This window comes from Phodopus roborovskii, unplaced genomic scaffold, assembly GCF_943737965.1.
Source record: "Phodopus roborovskii unplaced genomic scaffold, PHOROB, whole genome shotgun sequence".
NCBI classification, from domain to species: domain Eukaryota; kingdom Metazoa; phylum Chordata; class Mammalia; order Rodentia; family Cricetidae; genus Phodopus; species Phodopus roborovskii.
In genome coordinates this window covers 3292765-3313896 of record NW_026126417.1, presented here as the reverse complement: position 1 = coordinate 3313896, position 21132 = coordinate 3292765, and the positions used below count along the sequence as shown (strand labels likewise).

Here is a 21132-nt window from a genome sequence, read left to right as displayed (position 1 = left end):
TAAAGAGCCTCATATCTTACTGAGTGCCTGCAGAGTTAATACTCGGCTTCCTTTGTTGAAAGGAGGTAAGACGATAACTCAAGCTAGCATGCCTCAGCTGGTGTAGGGAAATGATACCATAGTTCTTCCCTTGAAGACTCTCATGGAGTCACATACATAACCCAGAACAACTTGGCTTTGTAGGGCAGATTCATGATATCTGAAGTCATTGATTAGGACGAAGAATCTGCTGGATAAACTTTTCTAATAATAGCTCTGAGGGAAGGGACAGGGCAGAGCGCTATGCTCTCTTTGCATTTCTCTTTGGAGGATCCAAGGATGAACTGGACAGTGATAAAGGAAAGGGACAATTCTAAAGGGAGAGCTGTTGAGTCTCAGAACCAGTGTTTACATTCCAAGGCAGTGTTACAGCTTGCTCAAACAATTTATAAAGCATACCTTCTTTCTTGGGTGAAATCCTAGTTTGTGTTTGAGAATGTGATCCCTGAGTCAGGCTCTAAGGCATTGTTTTCCTTATGTGTATTACATGAAGCCTAAAGAACAACACCTTTCTTCAGAATCATTAAGTACTTTGTGGGGTTGGGGGGGATGAACTACATAAGAAGTATGCATTTTGATAGACTATAACATTAATTCCTCTGAAGACATATCTCATATCGTCTAGTCCAAAACAATAACCATCTACTTCACAGTTTCCATAGGTCTGGAGTTGGGGAGTTGATTAAGCTTAAGCAGTTACAGTATGAGAGTCGGTTTGGCCTGCAGTCTTCTGGAGGTATGTCTGAAGCTGGGGTGGGGGGTCAGCCTCTAAGTTCACGGTATGGTTGTTGGCCTGTGCCTCAGTCCTTGTTGGATGGCAGATTTGGTCTTTGCAGGGCAGCTTGACTGTTCTCATGACATAGCCACCGACATCCCACAGATCAAGAGATTAAGGCAGAAGCCGGGCTGCTTGTAGCAATTTGGTTATACATGGTCATTCTGCAGTATTTTATTCATTAGGTATTATTCACTAAGTCTAGCTCACGCTTAAGGAAGATTTAGGGTCCATGTTCTGGAGGGAGGAATAATTGATAATTGATGGACGTATTTAAAAACTATCTGGACAGTTTACATTTTGTTTCATGAACTTTTTTTTTTTAACTTGGAATAATTAAGACTGGGAACATAGATCAGTGGTGGAGCACTTGTCTAGCATGTTCACAGACCTGGGATTAATCCCTAAAAGTGCTAAAACTAGGGCATAAGAATGGGAACACCTGTGGGATTGTAAGGATGATTTAGAATTATGTTCACATGATCCAGAATTTTTCATTAAACTGAATTTTAACAGCTTATCATTGTTCACTAAGTGTTATACATCTCATTTCTTCATGGAGAGTTTAGAGAACACATAAAGATATTTGCTATCTAGGAGCTAGGCACAAATATGTCTATAATCCTAGAACTAGGAGGCCGAATTAGGAGAATTGCATGCTCAAGGCTGGCTTGGAATGCAGAGTGAGAACTTTTCTCAAAACAAACAACTTCTGTTTGAGTCTCACTCTATATACAACATCCATAAAGCATAACCCATGCACACACTGGCAGCACTAATTAGGCTACATGGTTAAAAAAAATATTTGTGATAAGCAGAGAAAGTGGTGGTGGTAGGAGTGGAGTGTGGAGGATGAGTTTGATCAAAACACATTGTGTACATGTATGAAATTCTTGAAGATTAAATATAAATATGTTTTTAAAAGAACAGCATGCCACTTCTACCTGACATCTAGGACAGAAATTTCAGTAAAAGTACCAGAAAGAGCAACATATTATAAAACAAGTAATACTCTTAGACATGGATGTAAATATGTCACTACATTCAAATATTTCTAGCCTGTAATTCTTAGCAGGTAACACATATACATGTCCTTTGACATGTTTGAAATGGGAAGTCAAAATTGGGGGGAACCTCCAACCTTATTAGTGAAGCTGACTTAAAGAGTGCACTCAGATGCTTTTAGCTCACTCTGGATATGCTTGTGGGTCAGCACATTTTCTAATCAGCATGCTGAATTCAGCTCAGCTCATCCCACAGCAATTAGCACCACAGAGTTTATGGGATCCAGAAGCACCAGAAGCAGAAGTTGAGAAATCAGAGTTGTATATTGAGATTACATCTAAAGTTCATTTGCCCGATTAGCCCCATTTTAATCCAAATCTCACATCTTCAGAACTTAGCTAATTAGGTTGACTCTGAGAACTGACCCAGGAAACCATTCCCTGATTATTTTAATTTGGACATGTGTGGGGGCTGAAAATGTACTCTGCTAGAGGAAGAAACCAGAATCCAACCACTGTGGCTGATTAGACAGGGGACTGAGGAGGAGTTTGTTAAGGCTTCATGAAGTAGTGGGGACAGAACAGTATGTTTCCTGATTTCCTGTAGCTCAGTGAGCCGGACAGCCAACCTAGTGTACTCAGGTGAGGCCAAATGTTGACCTTCAGGGTATTTTTCAAAGGAGAAAGAACATTTGAGGTAAATTGCTTTTGCCCAAGGGCATGCCACAGTAATATTGCTTGAGTTCCAAAATAAGAAATGAGCTTAAACAACAGTGTGGATGCCCATAGAGCCTTCCTTCAAAGGCTCTCAGCCAGCATTGTTATGTGCGACTTTCTTTCTAACATATGGGAGCAGTTGGATGGAAATAGAAATGGTTCACTCCATTCCACATTGGTAAAGGTGTCAGACTTCAGGGACAATTAATGGAAGCTCACTGATTTCATCTTCAACCAATTACCTTCTTTCATGCCATGTGTCCTAACTACAGTTTTGTTAGGTAGTTTGTTTGCCCGGGATGCTTATGTTTTATTTCTTTTCATCCTCTTGTCATAAACTCTTGACTTAACTCCACTGAATTCTTCAGGAGTTGCTTAAGGCATGAGAGCTCCAGAAACCTGGTCTTCTCAAACACTCCAAACCTTTCCTTGAATCTGCTTTTCTCACTAAACTGCATGTTTTGTAAGGACAGAGTACTGTGTCTGAATTATGTAATCCTGTATGCTCAGTGTTTTGCTAATGTTTGACACATAATAAGTAATACAAAATGGTTATTATTTATTTTTTCAGTATTGAGAATTGAACCCAGAGCCTGTACATGTCAGGCAAGTGGTCTATCCCGAACTGCACCTTCACCTACAAAAGAGTTCTTGAATAAATGAATAGACTTGACTCAAGGGAGAGGCTTGAATGATTCCAGGGAAAACTCTGCATATCAGTGCATAATCAGACCACTGTCAGCTCCCATTACAAGAGCCCGAATTGTGAATTTTATCAGATTTCAATTAGTCCCAGGGAAAAAAGAGAGATTCCCTAGGAGTAAGATAGAACATGGGGTTCAGCAAGAATCTAAAAATACCCAATTTAGCTAACAGAATATCACAAGGTAGGGGTGTGGGCCAAGACCCAAACATCTTTCTTAGTAAATGCTGCTTTTGATATGATTGGGAGATCTGTACAAACCAAATCATCACAAGTACTGAAGAAATTTCTTCTATTCCTGGTCCGAGAGAGAGGAGTTAAGGATCTGCTTATAAACCACTGTGATAGGATAAGAGCAAGCCTGAGAGTCTTAGCTGATTTTCGCATTAATTCAAACTATCGCTGAGCCTGATATCTTTTAGTCACTGATCTAGGAACAATGAACAAATATTAAACCAGACAATATAGCCTGGATCCCAGAATGAGCTCAGTGGGACAAAGCTATCCTATCAGACCCACAGACTGGCATGAGCACTTCCCAACTGTCTTGCAGATATCTATCTATCTATCTATCTATCTATCTATCTATCTATCTATCTATTTATCTATCTCTATATCTCTATTTATAGACATATACATACATACATACATACATGTTGCTTACTATCCCATGACAATAAATATGAATTTTCCCACAGACAGATATAGGAGAGTAGATGTCTTAGTTAGGGTTTCTATTGCTGTGACAAAACACCATGGGCAAAAACCAAGTTGGGGAGGAAAGGGTTTATTTGGCTCTTACTTCTATATCACTGCTCATCATTGAAGAAAAGTCAGGAAAGGAACTCCAGCATGGCAGAAACCTGGAGGCAGGAGCGGATCCAGAGGCCATGGAGGGGAGCTGCTTACTGGCTTGCTCAGCTTGTTCTCTTATAGAACCCAAGATCACCAGCCCAGGGATGGTGGTACCCACAATTGGCTGAGTCCTCCTTTCAGATAAGTTTAGCTTGTGTCAACTTGACATACAACTATCTAGCACAATAGAGCCCTAGCATTTGGATCCAATTATACTGAAGTAGCCTGGGTGGAAGAAGAACAAAGCCAAGAATAGGATGTGGTCAGTAGATAGGAGACAGATGAAAGCACATGGACTTCAGAAACATCATAGACCTGGAATCAACAAACTTCAATGATGACAGGTGATATAGATGAGGGGAAACGCAGCTGTCTATTTGGTTTGTGTATCTGAAAAATGGGTTATTGAAATTAAGGAGATGGGAAATTCTTGAGGAAAGAGTGGTTTGGGGTTATAATTAAAGATGCAACCTTTAGATCTATGGCATTTAAGATGCCTCTTAGACCTCCAATGGAAATATAAAGTTGGAAAGTATAAGTTTGGGACTTAGGGAAGAGAACAAAGAACATCAGTATATGTGTGGATTTTAAAATTAAGAAATGAACCAAGTCCTTCAGGATGGACTTTCCTTCCACTGGCACAATGGAAGCTGGAGGATTAGGATTTAATCATCCCAAAATGTTAATTATGTGTTTACAGTTTGGGTCCACATCTTTTTTAAAAATGTGACATTAGATGAGAAGGAAACCTAGAATCAGAATAGATGTGCATTTTGACAGAATATTTAGCATCTATTCAATATGAAAGTCAATTTGTGATGACTGCCAGACATACATTTTGTATGAAGAATACTGGTGAAACACGGCTTTTAGATATGATTTTTAAAATACGCTTTAGTTAGATTCATGATTTTATTTATTGAAATGACAGATGAAAGCCACACACATGACATTCTGAATATGTGGGTTTGTTGCTAAGATATTCAGCACTGCCAGTGATTTGTATATTGATACAAAACAGGGCTTTTGAAGGACACTGCTGTCCAATGCACTTAATGTAGAAGTAGTAGAGTAAAAAATCTTTAATCTTTGTTTTTAAATATGAAATGTCCTCTATGGGATTATGTGCGGAATTCCAGGTACCCAGTCGGTAGACCCGCTTTGGTTCCAGGAACTTTAGAAGGTGAGGTTTAGGTGAAGGTCTTCCCTGGGGCTACCTTATTCTTGCCTCGTCCTTGACTTCTCTTTGCATCTGTCCCTCAGGAGCTGAAGAAGTTCCTCTGTCACAGGTTCTTGCCACCATGATGTTCTGCCCAAGTGAATGAGGCCAAGCAACTGTGGACTAATTTCTATAAAACCATAAATCAAAATAAACCTTTCCACCAATAAGCTGTTTATATCAGGTGTCTGAGTCACAGACATTCAAAATGACACATTCATTCTTTTAAACCCCTGTGTTGTTTCAGTTTGAGTTTTCACAGAGAGAGTCACATGTCTCTTTATCTGTCTTTATATAATTCATATGGATTTTCCAATGAACTTCCTTTCATTTCTCAGGCATAGAGACTCCAAGAGGTGCAGTGGGACAGTGAGTATGGTGGCACTAGCTTTGGAAAGTTCACACATAGCTTTTAATCAGTAAGTATGGGTAACAGATGTGCTAAGTTTGAAACCTCCATTAACAAATGTCAAATATTCCTAGTATCCTACCATCTCTTACTATCCTAGTTTGTAGTGTCTCCTGGATACATGATGATATTGTTTACATTTACCCTTTCACAACTGCCCTTTATTGTTAGTGATACTTTTGAGAGTTTGTTAGATCTTTCTGGTGCTTAACATGGGGCATGCATTTCTACACAGGGCTTGAGAAAGCTAGAAAGAGAAAAAGAGAAAAGAGAAAAGAAAACTAGAACAAACAGGATGATACAGCTTCCTAGTAAACCAGTGCTCATAGTATGTAGAGGCATGGTTCTGCTGTATGGTGAGAGCTTGAACAGCTGACAGGTTAAGTAGAAACAACACACTAAATGAAAATGCCTGCCACAGTGAGGGCACCAATTTCCTAGAGCTGGGCCAATTAAATAAAGCTCCTGGTTAAATGGAGCTCCCAGTTAAATATATCTCTTGGCCAGGACCCTAGGTATAAAGACTGGCTCTCACAGACCAAGCCAGGGCAGAGCCAGACATCAGCACAAAGCAGTGTGGTGAATTTAAGATTTGGCTTATCTGGCAGAGAATGCTATAGGTGTACAGTAAAGCAGGTCCAGACTGAAAACAAAACACAAACAAACAAAAAAACAGGTGACAGTGTGTTGAAAAATATACCAAGGTGCTTAAGAAAGAAGAGAAAATAGGTACAGACAGTCATAGAAAAAAATATAGCTTAAAAATACTACAGTCTTTAAAGAGAGTAAAGTAGTATAAGGGAAAAGCCATGTAAAGATGGGAAATACACAGGGAGTCTGGATCCTGTATGGTGTTGTGCTGACTTTGAAGTTTTTGAATGCTGATGAGCAAAGGAATGCTGTTGAGAGACATGAGATTGTAAATGGGACTGCTGAATTAAACCAACTTACATACTTTAGGGATGGTTTAACTTTAAAATGGAATTCAGGCAATGTATTACATTGGGGGGGAGGTTATGCTTTTGTTTCCACAGGAAATGAAAGCTTTGGATTCCTTCAAGGTTAATAAAGATCAGGTTTGATTGGGGGAAGACCTCCTGAAAATCTTGGCTACAGACATAAGGAAATAAACCAGAAAAAAAAAAAAAAAGATCCCTACAAAAGAGGTGATGGATATGCTGTTATCTCTGTATGGGAACAGTTCTGAGACTGAACAAAAAATGTTACAACTAGTTTTCCCAGGACTTGACCATTGTCTCAATTTTCTCAGGATCCCCTGGGAATGTTGTTATCCACAGATAAAAGGAAGCAGTCCAGAGAACACATTGTCGATGTTCCCAAGGTGTGGGGTGGGTAGTTTTTGGTTATTTGGTGGGTTATGGATATTTGCCATTATTTAGGGGGAGATATAGGAATATAGGATAAAAGGACAACTATTAACCTCAACTATTATACATTGGTATGAATTTTGGTATATCGATGCAAATTTAATGTTATTTTTTTTGCTGTATAATATTGTATATATATATCTTTAGTATAGTTCAAGGGATTTTTGTATATTGATACAAATTGAAGGTTATTTTTTATTGTAACATACTGTATATATGTTTCTATTCTTGTTTAAGGGATTTATGATTATTGATACAAATTTATGATTTTTTTTTTACAATATATTGTATATGTTTCTATTTTTGTTTAAGGTATTGTACCTATGCAGGGCATTTAAAAATGTAAGGTAAAGTTCTACTTCTTGAAAGCTATTATTATAAACCCTTTAGCATAATTAAGAAATACAGGTTCATAGTTAACTATAACAATCAAACTTGTAGTTATGTTTTAAAGATCATACAGAAATAATATTTTAGTTAGATAGATGGTCTTCAAACACTTCAAAGACTTACAGAATATGGCATTTAAAATGTTTTGTTAACAGGGCCTTTCATGATAGTGAGATATATCTGCTCCTGGCAGTACCAATCTATTTCATAAAAGGATAATGAGCATTGAAGAGATTCCATATGGAGTTTGCTTTCAATGTGGCAAAGATAGTCATTTGGGCAAGAAATTATTTTTGCCTCAACTTCTGACAGTATACTGTTCAAACTGGACATGCAGGACACAAAGGAAAGTGACTGCTGAAATGAGCCAAAACAGAGTGGGACAGTCCTTCAAAATTCCCACTTCATAGAAATGTCTGTCAGATATTCTAGGCCTGTAGGCCACAGATGGATGAACCAGCATTGCAGAGGAACCTTGGGTAACTGTCCTGGAAGCCACATGTCTCTATATTTTCTATAGGTTTGGAAGTGGCTTTTGCTGTACTTCCTGTTTACTCAGAGAATAGTATATCCCTCCAGGTCTTTGATGGGCTTGAGAACTATATAGTTAGAGTTTTCTTTAGTTATGATAGAAGGTAAATTAGGTACAAAACTTTGTATTCATCAAGATAGAATAAATAATGGAGTATTTTTGCTGAATTTGCGAAATACAAATGGACTATATATTGTAAATGTAATTCTTACTTGATAATTATTCTGATTGTATATAATTTTACTATATTAAAGCAAAACCTTTCCTTTTTATCTAGACAAAAATGGGGAAATGTTGTGGAATAGGAATTTGTTTAACTATGTAAAGATGTGTTATATTTGTATTGCAGAGTAATTGCTTAACTATGTAAAGATGTGATGCATTTGCTTATGCTGCATTTAACTACCTAAAGACATGTTGCTATTTTACATTGCCTGCCTAGGACACCTGATTTTTCTAATAAAAAGCCGAATGGCTAATAGCTAAGCAGAGGAGAGATAGATAGGGCTGTCAGGCAGAGAGAAAAAGGAAATCAGCCAGCTAGACAAGGAGAAAGCATGCTGAACAGCATGTAGATGAGGCAAATGAGCCTCAAGGCAGCACATAGACTAATAGAAATGGGTTAAGTTTAAAAAGAAAAAAAAAAGCTAGCTAGAAACAAGTCTATAATGCCTCTATGTCATGATTTGGGAGCCTAATATATCTTTCCAATTATATTGTAAATTTCAGAACAAAAGACATCATATTATATATTTTTTGACCTGACCACTCCAAGTCTTTAGTACTAGTCATAAGTTAGTAAAGTTAGTAAAGCCTTCTGAACTCCATGAATGCACAGACAGAAATGAATGAGTTGGCTCTCAACCACCTATTTCTTGTACAACCTTAAAGCTAAGATGCCATTTTATACTTTTGACCCTACTAGGTGTATGCATCCTAGGAATCTCCAGGATCCATCAACACAGCCTCTCTACATGACTCTAAGGTGGACATGATATGATTATATTATCTCAAAAAATAAGATATTGAACAAGATACAGCTGTCTCTTTTTTCAAGATGTTATTCAATACTGTCTTCTCTAAACATTGTTACATTGACTTTACAGATTCCAACAAACACCATCTTTCTTGGCATGGCAACACTTACAAGTGCCACTACATTGGTAAGTGTGGTGGGCTATGTAACCTTTAGCAAGGAATCCAGTCATCTTCCTATCAATTGTAATTGGATTTGCTCTGTTTCTTGCTTTGAGTCAAAAGACACACAACTTGTAGAACATATCTCACTATTTCTTACAGCCCATGACCATAGTCTTCACATGTCATCTGACAGATATATATGTTATACTGTTAATGGTGTATCAACCTGGGAGAGCTGGGAAATAACTGTATTTTTCACAAGTATGTTTATTGACTAATGAAGAGGTAGATGAAACATACCAAGAATGAAAAAAAAAAAAAAAACCCAACACAGATTATCTTTCCCTCTTGTAGACTGGTATGAAATCTTTTCCTTCTCAGGACCTATATTAGGAAGTGATTGATCCTAGACAACCAGACACGACATGTGTCTGGCTATAGACTTTTTCATCTCCAGGTTGATAGAAACGCAACCCAAGGCTTTTAAACAAGGTTATCAAAATACAGTAGAGAAAAGTATCTGCTTTAAGAAATTCTTTTTCATTAAACTCTTATTTAGAAAGGCTACATAAAACATTAGTATATGCCAATAGTATTATCTTGATATAAAAAGATGGATTATTGTGTATTCTAGTAATGAATGTATATAAAATACATAGAATAGTCTGGCATGTGGTAAATGTTTAGTAACTATTAGTTGTTACCATCCTCACCATCTGTTACTATCCCCACTATTATTCATCACTATCTTTAACCATGTCTATCATCATTAGCCATCACTAGCCTTAATCATTTCTACAATGTGTAATGCTTACTATACCAACCATGGTATTCTACCATCACTATTACCATCAATTGAAAAAAAAAACCCTATTATCAATAACCTCAGACAAACATTCCTACAACCTGCTGTCATGTATATCATCTTCTACTATCAGGACATTCCCCATATGCCTGTCATTACTGTAATAATCATCCTCCAAAGTTCACCATAATCATTCCAATAAACATCATCCATTGTCACTATCTCTCAATGTCACCTATCCTCAACACCTTTATCGTCACCTACCATCTTGAATATTACTGACTGTCATTTACTAGGAATATCCTATCATTCAAAATCATCAATAATCACTATTCAAAATCACCCACCTTAAACTTCTCCATCATTCACCATCATGATTTGCCACCACCACCCAATGTGAACCTCTTATATCATCTATCATTATTGCTATCATTTACTGCCATTTATTATGAACACTCCATCCTCCCAAGATCATCATTCTCTATTATTCACTGTCATCTACAAAAGACTCCTCCACTCTTCATTCACTATCATCATCCACCAAGATCATCACTCACTGTGAACAGCTTCATCATCTACAACACCATTCATCATCTTCCACCTTTACCATCATATACCATACTTCTTTATATCACCTTACTCTTTCACTAATGATCAGAGGATCTCTCTGTTGAACAGATACCATGAAAGTAGTCACAGTGTCCTTTTAAACTATCTTAAGATATTAAGGATTCAGAGTGCTTTGAAGTCTCAAAAATCTACTAGTCTCCCAATTCCTGTAGAGATCATGATAAACAATGGTAAATAACAGAGCTCTAGGCCTTACTGTATTTTATAGCACCATGATAATCAAGTTTTCTGTGAATTATTTCATCTATAACTTAAAATAACTCTGAGATATGTGATATTATTTTTGCTGCTTATATATTTAAAAGCCTGAGGTTGGAAGGTTTCATTAACTTGTTTAAATTTACCTAGCTAGTGAATGATAGGTCTGATTTGAACTTTAGATGTTCTATTTTCCATCCTGAAGCCTTCCATATAAATATGACTGAGACACTCTTTGTCTTGTAGGTATTCAAAACTATTACTTGAAAAAAATTCCCCATATAACTGTCTTTGTACAATCTCCCAAGACAATCTAAAACATTACAACTACAAGTAGTCTTCAGATATATTCAGTTTCCACCTGCTGTCTGATTGATCTCTTATCCTAATAGTCAAATTTAGGGGCTCTCTGAGTATTACATACAGTAAAAGTCTGTATTATTTGAATTAAAATAATTTTACTATTATCTACGCTAACCCATTTTCTTCTTTTATCCTGATTTCTTTTTTGCTCTACCTTCAAATCTCTCAGCCAAGAATTTCAGTTTGGCTTTTAACACACTCACATCCATCAATCTATCATTATCATCATCATCACCATCATCACCACCACCACTACCAGCAATTCTTTCTCTGCAATCTCTGTCTGCTATACAGTAAATCTCAAATGTATTTACTCCCATCCATCCCTATCTTCACCATTATAACTCTTTCCAACCTGCACTCAGAACTTGTCAGTATCTGTCACTCTGTCTCCTGTTAAAAAAGGCTTCCCAGTTCTCTACTCAAAAGATTGATACTAAACATCTCAGCTTGGCATTTATGTTCTCCCTGTTACAACCATCCACCTATCTTTCAAACCTCATCTACTACTGTCATTCACTTAGCCACCCTCTGGATTGACAGATCACTGTTTACTGAGAACAGTGTGGTTTAGCTTCTAGGCCACGTGCATGCTGCTCTCTGACTGGATAACCTCTCCTGCATCTGTTTCTAGAAACATGATACTTTAGGTTCATCTCTGTCATGGCCTGCTTTACAGCATCTTCTCTGATCACCTCAAAGGGACATGCTTATCCTTTCAAAGCTTTTGAGTGCTCATTCCTTGCCTTACCCCATTTATTTATTTTTAAAGATCATGATCTGTGTGTACATATATTCTCCTTTAAAAGACAGTAATTCTTTTAAAGCAGAAGTTGGTGTACTTTGCCCCAAACACAGTATTTGTCTTCTAAAGATATCATAAATGTTAGCTCATAAGTGTATCCAATTTACTAGAACTTGTTGCATTATGAAAATGTACTAAAGAGACAATGTAAAAGGATACAAACAGCACTAAGGTAAGGGGGGCAGGCCACAAATTTTGGTTCAGAGTTTAGTTCATTATAGTTGTACCTAATCAGCAAAAGTTAAGTTTGGGAATTCAGATAGTCTACATAGGATCATAGCCAGCAGATACTTTCAAACTGACAGTTACACTAAACTATTTATAAACTTCTTGATCTTGACTATGAAGGAGGATAAGATGAAAAAAAATTCAACCTACTTGCATCCAGTTCATCTGTCATGCAATCTATGTACATAAAAATAATTTTTAAAAGATTTATTTTCTCCTTATGTATGTATGTACGTGTGTGTGTGTGTGTGTGTGTGTGTGTGTGTGTGTGTGTGTGTGTGCAGGCATGCATGTGTGAATGTCCTTGGTGGCCCCCAGAGGGTTTCAAATCCCCTGAAGCTAGAGCTGTAGGTGGTCACGAGCTGCCTGATGTAGTTGATGGGAACTGAACCTACAGTCCCCTGCAAGAACAGTACGCACTCTTTTGAGGTTGAGGCTGTTCTCCACCCTTGATTTCTTAGATCTATTAGTTATGTATTTTATGCACATGGATGTTTGGTCTGCATGTATGTCTTGATGCTGTATCCATGTCTGGTATTCACAGATGCCAGAAGAGGAAGTTGGATACCCCAGGATTGGAGCTGCCATATGGGTGCTGAGAATCAAATCACAGTTCTCTGGAAGAGCAGACAGTGCCCTTATCCATGGAGCCATCTCTCCAGCCTCAGACCTTGAATTTTTAAAAAATTTTCTTCCCCAATTCCCCTTATTTTCTTCTCCATCTCTCCTGATGTACTAATTTTGTGTTAATTCTGGAATACGATTATTTGGACAGAAAGTGAAACATTATTTCAGGATATAACAAAACTAGTCTTGAGAGAAGAAAACAGTTTAGGAAGGCTAAGAAGGGGCTTTCCTGGAGAAGTGTGGATCTAGTTGCTAGAGCAGAGGAATGTAACTGTTGTGCAAATATAAGTGAGTTAGTGCTGTGTAACAAAACATTTGTTGACAATGTACTTTTCAAGAAAGTAGTCCACTTGTCTCATACAATGTCCATTTGTTATTCTTGTGTGATGAAAGGGTTTGGTAGAATGGGAATTTATTATAAACAGAAGATGACTTGTACTGAGAGTGATAATATTTAAGGTTGTCATGGCAATTACCTGTTGGGAATTGAGTAACCTTAATAGCTATTCACTTATTTTTGTATTTTTCATCCACTTATGCATCCATTCATCCTCTTACCTACTCATAGACTAGTCTAAAGACCTGGAGGTGCATACTCATCAACTCTGTAAAATAGATGAAGTGATAGGAGAAGAGGTACAGAGAGAAGGCAAATCAGTCAATGCAACAAGTTTCTTGCTGGATCTGTCATTAGATTATCTTGATGCTTGTCTGGCCCATTCCTTCTTGGGAGTTCTCTTGCCAGTTGCCAGCCATCTTTATAGTCTGTTATATTGACCCACAAAGAGTGCTGAAATGCTGCCTTTTTTGTGTATAAAGCCATAGTTAATAATTATTCTATCCAGATTATGGAGCACATGGAACTCACTGTTCACGAAGACGGCAAACCTCAGGAAGGACAGGTAACGTTCCCCTTCAATGGGGTTCCAGCCCACATCTGGGTATCCTTTGGCCAGAAGCATGGGGCAGCTCTGAAGGCCACAACCCGCCAAATAGGTTACCACCTGCCAAGAACAGTACAAAAGTGGTGAATGTCCTTGTACACTCAATAGGACAACTACTGCATTATAAATGCAAATAAACAGAAAACAAAAAGAAAATAAGTTTCAATAAAGAAAACTTGGATTCCCGTGAACAAGCCCTGGTGAAAAGAATGGAAACTAGCCACCGTGGAAAACAGGATAGTTGTTCTTTAAAAAAAGTAATAAAAAATAGGATTACCATTTGATCCAGAAATTTCATTCCCGGCTCTATACACAAAAGTTACAAGTAAGGTCTTGACAGATGTACAATCCAAATTCACAACAGTACTGTTCATAACTGCTAAAACTAGAGACACCACCTAAGTATCTCTCAATGGATAATTGGGCAAGAAAAATATGGTATAGGCAGATAGTACACTATAATCAGCCTTAGAGAGGAAGGCACTTCTCATAGGCAAGTCCACATAGTGGGTGATCCTTGAAGATACATTAAGTGAAATAAGTCAGCCATGCAAAATAAATACTGTGTGGCTTCAACTCGTATTAGATAGCAAGAGCAGTCAAAACCACAGAGGCATAAAGAAAAATGGCAGTTGCCAGGGGCTGCAGGGAGGAAGGAATAGGAAGTTACTGTTAAATTGGCAGAGTTTTGTTTGATGAAATGGAAGGAGCGATGGAAATGAATGTGGTACTGGTCATATAACATTATAAAAGGCTTCAGTGACTCTGAACTATACACTAAAAATGGTGAGGAGAGTAAATTATGTGCATAGACAAACCCCATGCATTTAAAGCCAAGAGATACTTTAAAATTCTTCTCAAGACAGGCATGAGAGCTGCATTTCTAGGAATCAGGACTTATCTCTAGAAGCTAGAGAGAGCCTGGATATTTTTAACTCTCCCCCAGATAATTATACACCTTTTCTTATAGTCTTAGACCCCTTTGCACATATCCATTTGGAAAGTTAGAAAGATACAGGAGAATCTTTCTCCGAGGCTGGCTGTGTTCTTTTGACAATGATAATACACAGTCTTTGAGTGGTACTTGGGTAATCGGGGGTCTTGACGCAAGTTCTGAATCAACAACAGCCATTTGAAGTCAAAGGCCAAGATGCTGAGGGTGGGATGGCCAAAAGGAGGCAAGCTAAAAATTAGATTGGCAATGATCTCTTTGCTTCTAGACTGCCAGACACAGCTTGTGAGAACTCAGGCTGTGAGTCACAAGATTCCAGATTTTGCTTGCTTTTCACCAGAAGTCAAAGACAAATACCAGCAAACCAATTGCTGCGTAAGATTGGATCACCACTTTATATGTGGAGAAGAAGAGAATTTTTCTAATGCTCAAGAATAGAGATATGTGTGTGTGGTGCGTGTGTATATGTGTGTGGTGTGTATGGTGTGTGTGGTATATGTGGTGTGTGTGTGTGATGTGTGTGGTGGTGGTGTCTCTGTGTGTAGGGCACACAGGTATAAAGAGGTCTATGTGAGGGAAGGGAGAGAGCAGAGCTAGAAGAAGAGGGAACAAGAGGAGAATGGAGTGTATTTGTCATGAAAGCAGGGTGGGTGACTATTTGGGAGGGGCAGGGAAACCAGCAAGAGGGGACAACAAGAAAGAACAAATGTAATCACACATACGCAGCACACTGCAACACATTTCTCTATGTGGTAACGAAAAAAGTTAATTGAAATCAAGATCCTTTTCCTGACTTTGGCTTTCACCTTAGTGGTATAGTGGAGATTTAATTAGTCCTAATAGCAGTGCTATTTGACACTGATTTGACAAAAATGATTAAAATTTTACTTACATTTTGTCCTCTCCTAAAATATTATCACTTGAAAATATCTCCTGGATGTTGTTGCAAAAGACCCCAAAGAATGAAATGAAATGAATGACTCAAAGACACCTTCTGCTGAATTGTATCACCCAAATTTATACATCGACACTCCTGGTTCCGGCACATCAGTGTTATTATTTGGAGGAAAGACCCTTGAAGAACACACTAAGCAGAGAGGGGTCTTCTAGGGAAGTGTCCTCATCAGAGGAAGAAACGTAGCTGTGCAAAGCTACAACAGAGATGCTTCTGCGGAAGACAGGCCCTGTAGGACACCAGTGAGAAGGTAGCCATCTGTAAACTAAGGAGAGAGGCCTCAGGGGAAATTAAAGCTGATAGCACTTGGTCTTGGCTTTCCAGACTGGAGAACTGAGAAAATTAACTTCTGATGTTTAAGTCACCTCATCTACGGACATGTGTCACAGAGGTCTCAGAAGATGAACATACCCTTACACCACAAAGTAAATGTGACCAGCTGGAAGTAAGTGACATAGACACAGACATGTAGTCTGCCCGTTTCATGATGGGCTCTTGTTCATTATTAGCTAAATGCATCTGAAACAATGTCCTCACACAGAACTTGAGTAAACTATTGGTGGACAATTATCATCTCATCTTAACAGACTGGACATGGTTCTGCAGCTTGGCCAACAATTCTCTGCCATGGCTGTGCCAACACAGTCTTTATGAGTGGTGACATTGTCTACCTGTTTGTGTGGGACTTCAGACAGATGGGGCATCACTGCCAAGATAACTTAATCATAACATACTAGTTCCCCCTTCTCTGCCTTCTCAACCCAAGTTCTTTGGGCCTTCTGATACTATTTGGAAGGAAGAAAGCAAAATGTATTTTTAAAATAATTCCTCACCTCAGCCTCACAGATAACATTTCCTAGGATCTCCTCATCCCTCTTTGGCTGTTTTTCCCATTGTTTAGTTGTTAATATTTTTTTTTCCTGTGACTCCCGTAGGTGGTAGTGGTCCTCAGGGCCCTGACACATCCTTGCAAGGATCTCAACTACCCAGAGGCCTTTAGTCTCCCTCCATGATCTCTATCTGCAGCTCAGAAAATGCAGCCAGCTCCCCAGTTGATATTTCCATCTAAGAACCTCAAGGCACCTCTGTGCCACCCCCTGAACTTACAGGAGTGTCTAACCATTTGACGGCATTGTTACTTGCAAAGTATATGCTGAGGGAGATCTATGAAACTGAGTTACAAACATGCAAAACAGAATTTTTATCATATTGTAAGTTTCCAAAGTGTTGTGTTGGACTGCATTCACACTCTCTTTGGCTGCATGTGACCTTTGGAGTGTAGGCTGGGCATGCCTGCAAGTGCACCAAAGCAGTATTTGATTAATGGCTGCTATTTGTCTTCCTTGGCTTTTCTGGATTCAAACCCTTCTCACATGTGCCGTGTCAATATTAACTGAAGTCAGCACCCCTCATGCATGTGTTACTGGAGATAACTCTTAGCGTTCTTCACAGCACAGCCCTTCTTTCTGTTCCTGTCAATTTCCTCAATGCAACCTTCTAAACCACGCCACATACCGTATGGCTCCCCTGCTGGGGGCCTTTGTGCTTTCTGTGACTTGTGGTACCCCGGGGAGGTACTGTAATATGATCGGAATAAGCATGGGCTCTTGAGCCGAATTCTGACTCACTCACCCTGTGGCAATGAGGACTGTGGCCTAATCCCCACACCTCCATTTCCTTGCCCATAACTTCTGAGCAATACTGATAAAAGTAATAGTTAATAATGTGTTTTTCTTCTTCCTGAGGGCCACATGGGTTAACTGGTGGAGGCGCTGGGTGCCGCCTGGTGGAGTGTGATCTTGTGTGAGCGGGAACTTTTATTATTAAAAGTCACCTTTCTCACCATGCCCCCAAGCTCTGCATGCTTCTGCCATGCTTGACTTTCCGACTGTCCTAGACACGGGCTGAGCCCTAAACAAACACTCCTGGAATGTTTCCCCCACAGGGCTTCGGCTCAGCCCTCAGTTGTTGCTATCTCTAAGTGGCGGCCATCCCACACCCATTCACTGTAGAGGGCAGGTGGCCTTTGACTTCTTCCTGTTCGTGCCCACACCCCTTTGTTCTTCTCCACACTTGGAACGCAGATTGATAATCTGATCAGCTGTCCACTCAAGCAAATCGTCCCTTGAGTGGCATGGTGGAAAATCTTCCAATTGAAGACTTACCAAAGTGCCACCATGGTCCTCTATGGTCGTTTTCTTTGCTATAAGCTTTGAACAAACCACTTATTATTAATGAAGCGCCCCTAGGGAAGATGAGCACAGAAAATTCAGTATCAAGCATGGAGAACTTTCTAGAGTGGTTGTTCTAAGTCAAGGAACGCTATAACTTTATCAGCTGCAGGCAGATCAGCCTGGTCGGCACTATTGGGGACTGTGAATACAGTCCCAGTAGGGGGCAGCAGTGTGCACGTGGACAGCACATTGATTTTACAACCTCCTGTCAGATCTCTTTCATATGTGAACTCATGAATTAGATCACATAGAACTTTTCTCTAGGAACCACATGGATCCAGTGAGATTCCATTTAGCGCAGCAACATGGGACCTCCGGAACTGAAGAACACAAATGCCCACATTCACATGTCTGAGAAGCTGATTATCTTGGCTCGTATGTGACCCTTGAGGCCTTTCCACGACGGTGCCAGGCCCTCATATTATGCCAACATGAATGATTCTGAATGGAAACCTAGGTGTTGGCTGGTTTTTCCCTCCATGTGGAGAAAAATAACATGTCTCCCCAAGAACAAGTTACCTTCTCAAGATCCGGTTCTTCTAAGCCCAGTGCTAACTCATTGTTGTCCATTACAGAGGAGGCTGCCACATCCAGTGGGGTGGACCCCCTCATCGATGGGGAAGCTGAGGATGGAGCAAAAAGGAACAGCATTAAGGCCACCCGGGTCAGACTTGAGAGTGCAATACATGGAGGTGGACAGGAGAGGGCAGCAAATACATGAAACCTGGCCGGAGCTGCAATTCTGAGAGAGGGCAGCAGCCCGGCTTTAGAAAAGCCCGATTTGAAGTTCTTTCTCACTCTCAATACTATTGAGAACACTAAGTAAAACAAAATCACTCTACGGAATGGGTTGGGACTACATAGTTTCAAGTACTTCATAACACAAAACTTCTTGGGGGGGGTCTCCTTTTGGGGATCACTCAAAAGATTCAGGGGCTCCGTCATTGTCTGGGCCCAAAGGACTTGGAAAATTTTGGGGCTATCACTTAGAGTTAGTTAATCTGCTCAACTGTCCAGTCAAGCAAATAGTCCTGTGAGTTTACCAATGTTGTCTGTGATACATTTTTGGTTTGTTTGGCACCTAGATTACAATTATGAAAAACTTCAAGTGATAGAAAAAAAAAAAAAAAAAAAAAAGGTAACCTGAGGTTGCATTTGATAAACAAAAGTGAGATTTTTACATTTCAAGTGTATGTGTTTGTGCATTCCACAACTCATTTGGTTTATGTGCTGCACGGTGAGCCAGGCCTTTCTCACAGTGGCGCTGACCTGATATTTATCAATTTCCATTATCCCTAGCTGTTCTTGGCCAGACTGCTATGCAGCTAAGGGCAGAATTCGCTGGCTGGCTAGTGGGCCAGCAATGAATCCTGCAGCTAGCCTGCCAGGAAAGGATTGGATCCATGACTTTGGTCTTAAGAGCTCAGTTCACTGATTAGCAGACTGGGCTGGGGGAGCCTTTGTCCTCAGAATACATACTCCGTTCCAGGCAGCATTTCATAAACTACAGGCCTTAGAGGGTGTTTTATGCATTTGTTTTTGGGACATGCTGGCTCTCGTTTTGCACTGATATGTATCATTGCATAAATGTTGATTCTTTCCCTTTTGCCCCCAAGTAGTCAGGAGGGAGAGTGGACTGCTTGGGACCAAACGTGGAAGTGATACCTTGTGCCACACATACCTAGGCCCACACTGCTGTTCTCCAGCAGGTAACTCAGATGCTCAAACATGGCCTTCTGATTTTGCCGGCTAATTCGACAGAAATAGCAAAGGAAGCGACAGCAACTAGCAACCATTTTTGGGAAGGCAATCTGTGGGTGGAAGCAGGGAATATTAGAGAGAAGAATCGTCATGAGGTCTTTGTGAACTCGTGAACAGTTGAAGCTTAGGAGTCTTAAGTTGAAGTCTCACAAGCTATGAATCTTTTGGAACATGGACTTTTTACTTCTTTTCCTGAGGATGTTTATAGAAGGGTCAGAATGCCTAAGAATGAGACTTCCAAAAATCTTGGAACTTAGCTATAGTCCCCAAGATCTTTCTTTCTAAGGAACACGTCTATCAGTGATAATCTGTTTCCTTAAATGTCCCACAAAACTGCATGGCCACATGACAATTGTTTCCAGCTGGAGTGATTAGAGCACTGAAGGGTAATATCAGAAACAGGGTTGGGGTGGCATAGGAAAATAATGCCAATTAGTCCATTAAAACTCGGGCTCTCTGGGACAAGAGTGGTCCCCACAGTTAAGAAAGTCTGAAAGGCAACATGCCCTGTTTCTGTGAACATCTGTGAACATTCCCCAAGTATGTGGCCTCAAAAACTGCTCTTCTACCAGTGCCCAAGGCCCTTGCCACTAGAAATGTACAAGTTAGCGTGGGGCTGCAATCCTTCATCTCTTGATTTGCTTGCCTGCCCTGCTAACAAAGAAACCGTTCTGACGTCTGCAGTTACTGGGGCATTCAGACGTGCTTAGGGTTCTGTGGAAAGACTTAGCTTTTCCAAGATGATGGATTGTGACCCCAAATAAATGCTTTTCTCCCCTGAGTTGCATTTGGTCAGTGGCTTTTTTGTTTTGTTTTGTTTTGTTTTTTTCATCACAGCAACAGAATACACCACTTATTCCTGGGATAGTGGTACCCTAGAATCTGCAACCTTTGAAACCATACTCCACATTTTGCTTTCAGGAGTCATGCAGTCTAGATCAGTCAGTGGATAAAATGCTTCCGGTACTAGTGTGAGGACTGAGGTTCTGGTCCACATCACCCACAAAAGCAAGATGGGACTAGGCCCATCTATAATTCCACCATTCAGGGGCAGAGACAGGGATCTCCAGAATGAGCTGTTTAGGTGGACTCTGAATTTGTGATGTCTGCGTTCAGTGAAATACGCTGTCTCAATAAATAAAGTGGGCAGCCATTTAAGAAGACAGTTTATGCCAACTTCAGGCATCCACGTGTAAGAGCATCATTATGCCTGCACGTCTACACATGGGCATCCACATGCTTTGAGCATGCTCACATGTATGAATGTACACTACATATATGCATACATGCAAAAGCAACAAAAGGAAGCTATTCAATTTAAGCAAGATCTCAGGAAAACTGGTATAAATTCCCGGCTGGACCCTATGCCAGCAGCAATGGCCCCCTTCCTGGATCCTTTTGGTTCTGTAAAAATCCTTTCCTCTTCCAAGTGGAAAAACTGAGGCAACAGACACTCCTG

General features: G+C 39.7%; 1 protein-coding gene across 1 annotated transcript in view; it reads right to left on the bottom strand.

Moving 5' to 3' along the window:
- Positions 1-21132, bottom strand: part of Ryr3 (ryanodine receptor 3) — a 506993-nt gene that overhangs the window by 135264 nt on the left and 350597 nt on the right. Inside the window, exons 41-43 of the mRNA XM_051183787.1 lie at positions 19594-19723; positions 18432-18535; positions 13696-13831 (exon numbers count right to left, since the gene is read on the bottom strand). Of these exons, the coding sequence (XP_051039744.1) occupies positions 13696-13831; positions 18432-18535; positions 19594-19723 (370 nt within the window). The remainder of the gene's footprint in view (positions 1-13695; positions 13832-18431; positions 18536-19593; positions 19724-21132) is intronic.